Raw genomic sequence first — 7,785 nt, forward strand, 5'->3', positions numbered from 1 at the left:
AATTTTAACAGGACCAATGGATGACGTTAATCAACTAAACAAATATGACAAAAAAATTGAAATCCCCAAAAAAAAAGGTTGAAACTGTCATTTTGGTCCAACCACAAGGACAGAGACCTTATCAAACTCAAAATAGTAATGGCATTCATGTTATATTATTTTGTTTGCTTTAAGATGTATCGTAAAGATATTATTAACAATAACTGAAAATTTAAACTATTTTCAATCAATAGATAATAAGACAACATATTTGGTATAATTTTGCTCATAACATAGCTATTTGTAGGTTCTTGTAAGGAAGTGATGAAGACAAACCTTTCTATTCTTATGGCTAGAGAGGTTGTTTCCGTTGAGACCTCTCAAACTCAAAGAAACCCAGAGTATCTAAATGAATCGGTGCATACAATATATGAAGTAGAAAAAAAAATAAACAAACAAATAAAGTATCTAAATGAATCAATGCAACAAATAAACAATGATAACAGTAAATAATAAGAGTACTTGATTATATGGACACTTCTCGTTAACATTTCAAAGTTGCAAACATGACATCTGTTTAAAGGAAAAAACAAGAATAAAATGAGTACAAGTTCAATATTATGGGGGAATTTGGTGTAAATAATTCACCGGCCCTCAAGAATATTTGAAATGGTCCTCAAACAATGAGGATGTTACACCTTCAACCATAAATAAAATCATGAAACACAAATTGATGACAGTGAAACAAGAAGGAAGTTTTTAAGCATAGTCACAGGCAGCTGGAAGTGCCTCATAGGATCCAATGAACACATCACCGTAGATGAGCCCAGCAAGCCCACCCCCGATCAATGGACCGACCCAGTAAATCCAGTTTTGAGAAAAGTCTCCAGCAACAACAGCAGGCCCGAATGATCGAGCTGGGTTCATTGATCCACCGCTGAAAGGTCCAGCGGCCAAAATGTTGGCTCCAACAATGAACCCAATTGCGATTGGTGCAATGGTTCCAAGTGAGCCCTTTTTAGGGTCAGCTGCGGTGGCATAAACTGTGTAGACCAGAGCAAAAGTAATAATGATCTCAAAAACAACTCCTTGAATACCACTCAAGCCACCTGCAACTCCGTGTGTTGGGACGGCCTGTCAAACACCAAATATATAAGCACACATCTAAATTCGTTGACCAAACATTATTTTAGCATACATATTTTTTGTTAGTAACCATGCATGTATGATGACTTAATATGTTTATAGATGCAAAGTGGGTACAAACTACATACAAGTTTGAACTAAAATATTCTACGAAGAAAAGTGTAGGTAAACTTACCAATCCACCGGTAACGAATTGAAGGAGAAAGCATGCAACGATGGAACCAAGACATTGGGCGATCCAGTAAAACAGACCTGTTATGATGGTGATGTTACCGCCAATAGCCAATCCGAAGGTGACAGCTGGATTCAAATGACCACCTGAAATATTGGCTGCCATTGATACACCAACAAACAATGCAAGAGCATGGGCTATTGCTATTGCAACTAACCCTGCCGGGTCTAATGGTGCATTTGATGTGAGTTTGCCTGCAAATTTATAAAAGTCAACGTTATATTAAATTCATAATAAATATGAGATTACGATCATTAAATTTCTTGTGCCATATTGGAAAATTGCAAATACATTATCTTTGGTCCCATATATGTTTATAAAGCAAACACAAATGATTTATCACATTTCACAATAAATTAAATTTATATAAGACATGCGTATTGAATCAACTGCATGTGTAAGTACATTCACTAACAAAGAGTCAAAACTTTCATATGTCGAGCTCAAAACAATTTTGTAAAACTCAAAACCCAACAAGAAGATTTGTATATGTGTATAAAATTTCAACATACCGTAAGCGATGGCTGATCCAACACCGGCAAAAACAAAAAGGAGGGTCGCAATGAATTCGGCTAAATAAGTCTTAAGGGAACCAGCACTCAAAGAGTCACCAATGGAACCAAAAGCCAACTTCACCATTTTTAGAAATTGGAGATAGAGCACTAGAAGTGAGAATATGTTATAGTTGACTTGCTATTTGCTAAGTGTGTGATTTGTGAATGGTTTCTGCAAGCTTAATATAGTGCATGATTTCATAATTTTATAATAACTCAATTATTTACCTTTAAGTGGGGTTGATATAACTTGTGGCTATGAAGGGCCCAATGCATAGCGAATTTGTGCTGCCACCGACCGTGGGGCCAAGATGGCTAGTTTCTGACCGTTGATTGGAACCGATCCACCGGCCTTCATTTGAATATATTTGTTGAATAAGACATTGTTATAGCTGATTCATTTAGGAAAGTGTAAACCAACTAATTTGAAAACAATCAATAACACTTACATATATGTTTTTATCGTTAGTCCTTATCAGTTATCACAACATCATGGATTCATGGTACTAGTGATTTTGGTCCACAATTTTGTTTGTTAATTTTTATTGAGAGCCGAAAGTGAGAGGGTTGAAATTTGGGGTGACCTTTAATCGGGCAAGACCCGTGAAACCCCGTAACTTCTGAACACTTGAAACCTATTTATAGTTTAATAGGGTTTGTTCCCGGGCATAGCAAATGGAGATAATCGGGTCCCGGTTCAACAACAGGTTTGAAGGAAGACCCGCCAAGCACTAACTTGTTTGTATTTTAAATCAATTATACAACCTAGTTGTGACATTTTCCCTCAACATTTGTTGTTTGATTTTGTATGGCTGCTTGCGATTCTCTTGAGTTCGTAAAGAAGGTAGGAAATGATGGAAAAAAGTTTGCAATCCCGCTAAGGCCTAAGACTAATGAGTTGAGTGAAATCCTATCATTTTCTTTACAACTTAATTTGTTTTTCTACTTTGAATTTGTTTTTTTAAGACAAGTTTAAGATGAAAAGAAGCTTTGATTCGCACAAAATATATGTTGGTTGATAATTAGCAAGGTATATAATTCTTGTATTGTTAGTTATGTTTGCATTATTGTATTAAGCAAATTGAAAAGTAGTCCAATAATTTCCCAATTAAAAATCATCTCCATATCAAACAAACGCGTCCAACACTAACAAACAAACGCGTCCAACACTAACAATTGATTCTAGGACCTGAGAAACCCGTCTAGGACCCTAACCAATTATAACATTAGGGTTGGTTTTGGAGTCTCATTTTTGCTTACTAGCCGGGTCCGTGTCGGGTCTGACAGGTAAGAACCGTTTGATCACACCTAGTTGAAATGTAAAGAGATATTTTAATATCATGTAATTTTTTAATGGTTATTTTAAGTTTCAATTCTTTATTTATGAGACTTAAACGCTCACCACTAAAAACACAAACTTTATCCGACACTTCAGTTTATGAAAGCTATGCAAAATTGCAAATATCTTTTTTAAATATTTTATTTTTATTATTATTTCTTTTAGGATAAATAATGTAATTTTTTATTAAACTCAAAACGATTACAATAAAGTGGCAGACAAATGAGTAACAAGTTGCTCGCAACCCTCTTTTGAATAGCAAAACCAATCATACTAAAACCGAAGCTTTGGAACTTAGGAGCCGAACCTAGAAAATGCTGATTAATAAGACATGACACTTTAATGAACCATTGTTTGTATTAATCAATTTTCATTGAATAAATCAATAAGTATGTGGAGCTTTAATTGACTGGATAAGCGATGTTCATTTATAAATTAGCACAAAGGATAGCTTAATTATGTTATTTAATTTGATTAGTGACGATCATGGTGCATTTTAAATGAAAAATGTGGAATTAATAATTGGGGATTAGTTGTCATGTTTTTAATAAAGTGCATGCAAAGAAGATTGCAAAGTTCAATGATCGGATTGGATTGGATTACCAACAAGATCAGTTGTCCAGAAGCATCTTTTTCCATTGAATACGATATGCCGTGAAAATAATCAAGTTTTAGAATATCACATCTAGCCCATTTAATAAATGTGTTGTATGTAGGTTGATATGTTTAACTAAACGAGTTATGTTTGACTAGATTTATTTAACATGTTTAATTAAACATGTTGATCTGCAATATGTTTAATTAAGCCGTCCTTTTAACTAGCTTAACCTACTGTATAACTCATCAACCGATTAACACGTTTGCAACTTGATTATTACCCACTGACTCATTTGACGTGTTTAGATAAACGAGTTAAATGTGTTGTATTTATGGTTTATGATTCTAAATGTGTGTAGGTTAGTTAAGGATGATGTTTTTAATAGAAAAAAATATGGACCATGTTAGGGTGGAATAATTCAACATGCCAACCCAAAACCCGTCATCCTGACATAATTAATAACCCTACACATAACGCTTTTTTGTAGGGATTGCATACACCATAACAGTTGTTTGCCATGTGCGCCTCGTTATGGGTTGTCTGTGATCATTCATGGCAAACATATTTGTTAGGATGGACGTCAACGAACAAATCTGTGTTCTCATCTAATCATCACGCTAATCTCCTTACCTACTCTTAGTTTTGTTTTCTTTTTTTTCCCCTTTTTTGCTTTTCGGGTTTCTATTTTCCTGTCATGTATCTAATCTATTAGTCATTATGCGTTTCTCTTGTGTGGTTCAAATGAAACTAAGGAGAGAAAAACACGAAATTATGGCAAATGGAAGAGAAATTCACAAAACTATAACAAAGAGAGGACTAGAACGATTCAACGGATTCACGAGGGTACAAATGATAAAACTGAGAGAACATAAACATGGATTAGGGTAAAACGAGGATTTCATATGTATTAGCATAATTGAATTTATATGAGTTATGCAGTATTCTTTAGTATGGTAAAAATGAGTATCAACATTTTATCCCATTTTTCTTTATCATAAACTAGCATATGAGTTGTATTGAGGTAGTGCAAGGATGTTATGCCCTTAATTATTAGTGATTACCAAAACAAGTAAAGTTTTCTGAAAAACGCATGCTCATCTTATTATTCATTATTGTTCCAGATTTAAATTTAAATATTAGCATAAAATAGCATGCTAATAAGTTTCTTTAATATAATAAATGACCACTACGTTGCATTTATATTTCAAAACGGAGTAGGTAATAGAGGAAAGTGAATGACAACAAAGCGTTTAGTATTTTATAGGTAAAGAACATGATGGCATCCACAATTAGTAAATGTGGTAAAATGAGTATACGGATTATAATATTTGATGTCATTTAAAAGTGGCTTTAAATGCTATCATAACCTATGGATATCAATTATCAAGTTAAGTGATGACTTTTTTCTTGTAAAATTGTTCAAATAGTTCGTGACTAGAAACTCATTTGAAAAACAACTTGATCTAGATTGGTCCAGTTGCAAATGAACCAAGCTTGAGCCATGACCAGCTCGCTGGTTAGCTAGCTAAATAATTGTATAAGTATTTTGTTTTTGGATTGTGTACACCAACGCGCTCTTAAAGGAGTTTGATAAAACTTATTTTTTGTAATGATTAGTAACTTTAACTAATTTAAAATATACAAATTAGAAGAAAATACTGCATGGAGCTTTGACACCCTCTTCAAGTAATAAGGTGGGGGATGAACCCGTAGCAAGCCCTGAAATTGTTCGAAAGCGGCCGACGAAGAATCTTCGTGAAGAATGAAGATGTGGGCCATATGGAGCTTGGTTGGAAAGAATATAGTGTATAGTTGACGAGATGTCAGATGATACAAGTTTTCAAATGAAATGGTAGTCAATATCCATGCGTTTGGCCCATTTATGTAAAACAAGATTTTGACCAAGGAACAAAGAACTCTTCACATAGAAGCGTACCAATGGAAAAACATGAAGTTTCGTAAAAGGTGAGTAAGCCATATTATCTTCGCAACCGTGTCAGCCATAACTTGGTATATGGATTCACAGCTTGTATGAGAAACCCTTGGTTGCCTTTTAGAACTTCATGAAACAAGGTTTCCACTCAAATAAATCAAGTAGCCATATTAGGCACGTCAAGTCACAATACACATGGACCAATTCGCATTTGAGTTTTAGTCGGTCTGCTAGTCTATCAAACATAAGACCATATGAAATGGTTCCCAGAAATATCATAGAATACATTTAACCGATTAAAAATGAAATGTAGCGGGCACATGGAGAAAATGGCTTGCTTGATTCACATCATACGACAGATCAGGTCTAGTAATGGTGAGGTATTGAAAGGCACCGGCCAAGGACACTAGGATATATAAAGAGTTTGATCATGAAAAAGCGATCTTTGCAAAGTGAAAGAATCAATGGTAGCTAGTGGAGTGCTCACAAGTTTTGCATTAACAATAAGAGAACGAATTATGAACGAACGAATTTAAAACAAATTTAAACATATATTTGTGCCATTGGTTTAACTAAACGAACAAAGAGAAATTGTTCATGTCCGTTCCTTTATTGAAAAAGCTAATAGAAACGGATTTTCAGTCAAACATTCACTTCATTTACATGTCTATAACCAATGAATGAGATTAGAGGTGTACAAAGCGTGTATTTTCAGGAATTTCCGGATATGGTCAACAAAAGTCAAGAACTGGGTCGGATAGAAACCGGTTCCGGGCATGATTGGATTTTTGACTGGTTTTCTGGGTTTTAGCCGGGCCGGGTCCGGGTTTTGACCGGATATAGGTGGAGCCGGTTAGTCTGGGTACGAGTACGACTTTTCTAGAGGAACTGAAACCTGGTTCGTACCCGAGGGCCGGGCAAGACGTGGTCCCGTTCCTGGTTGGGTACACCGGCTGGTAGGCCTGTAAACGAACTGAATGTTCGGGAACTATTCGTGAACCGTTCAGCTGGAAGTTCGTTTATGTTCGTTTATTTAATAAACGAACGAACATGAATAAAAAATTTGTGTTCGTTTAATTAAACAAACGAACATGAACACATGTTCCGTTCGTTCATTTATGTTCATGAACGTTCGTTTATGTTCGTTTATTTATGTATTAATAGAACATAATTAAATATTATCTAGATAGGTAATCTGATTAATAGTTTTTATATTTGTTAATTTGAGTTCATTTAAGTGTTTTCATTTAAGTTCATTTATGTTCATTTATCTTTGTTTAGTTATGTTCGTTTAGATTTTAAACAAACGAACACAATGTCCCTTTGTATATAAACGAACATGAACATAAATATTTGTTCGATTAAGAGTCCGTGTTCTTTTAAAGTTAAATGAACGAACACGAGCATGCCTTTGTTCATGTTCATTCGATTCATTTACAGGCTTTCATTATTCACATTGATGAATACATTGGTCTCAACCTATAGGCTCTGCCGATTTTATTTGTGTTCGTGAACACATTAATTTCGTTAATGAACGAACACGAACATAAAATCTCGTTAGGTAAGTGTTCGTGAACCTTTCATGAGCACATTATTTTCTTAACGAACAAACATAAACAAGGCCTTATTTATGTTCGTTCGGTTCGTTTACAGCCCTACCGGCTGGAACCGGGTTTTTTTTTCCACCTCTAAATTGTTGGGCCCATACGGCCCAACAATTATGATCAACAATGGGTTGGTGGCCCTCGGCTCATTAACTCAAAACCGAAACACAATCTCTCACTTTCTCCACTCTCAGTTTTCTTCATCTCACTTTCATTTGCTCAGATTGACTGCTCTCAAAGTCTCAACATACGAGTTCTGTTATCTTTTTACTGGTAATCTCTTTTTCATTTCTTAGTTAGGGTTTACAAAATTTAGGTTAAATTTGATTCTATCAATATTATCTAATATTTGTAATTTGTTGCTATGCAGTTTTTTAATTTGACTGTTTTATGCCGAGCG

At 34.7% G+C, this 7,785-nt stretch overlaps 1 protein-coding gene across 1 annotated transcript; it reads right to left on the reverse strand.

Annotated features, from left to right (window-relative positions):
• Positions 1 to 564: 564 nt before the first annotated feature.
• On the reverse strand, positions 565 to 2,043 carry LOC143596823 (putative aquaporin TIP-type RB7-5A). Its single transcript, XM_077075496.1, has 3 exons — positions 1,870 to 2,043; positions 1,301 to 1,551; positions 565 to 1,113 (listed from the first exon to the last, which is right to left on the reverse strand). Exons 1-3 carry the CDS (start codon positions 1,994 to 1,996, stop codon positions 739 to 741), a joined length of 753 nt encoding a protein of 250 aa, XP_076931611.1. The 5' UTR covers positions 1,997 to 2,043; the 3' UTR covers positions 565 to 738.
• Positions 2,044 to 7,785: the final 5,742 nt, after the last annotated feature.

This window comes from Bidens hawaiensis, unplaced genomic scaffold, assembly GCF_021521415.1.
Source record: "Bidens hawaiensis isolate Kalapana, Puna unplaced genomic scaffold, B.hawaiensis_p1.1 tig00047030_1, whole genome shotgun sequence".
NCBI classification, from domain to species: Eukaryota; Viridiplantae; Streptophyta; class Magnoliopsida; order Asterales; family Asteraceae; genus Bidens; species Bidens hawaiensis.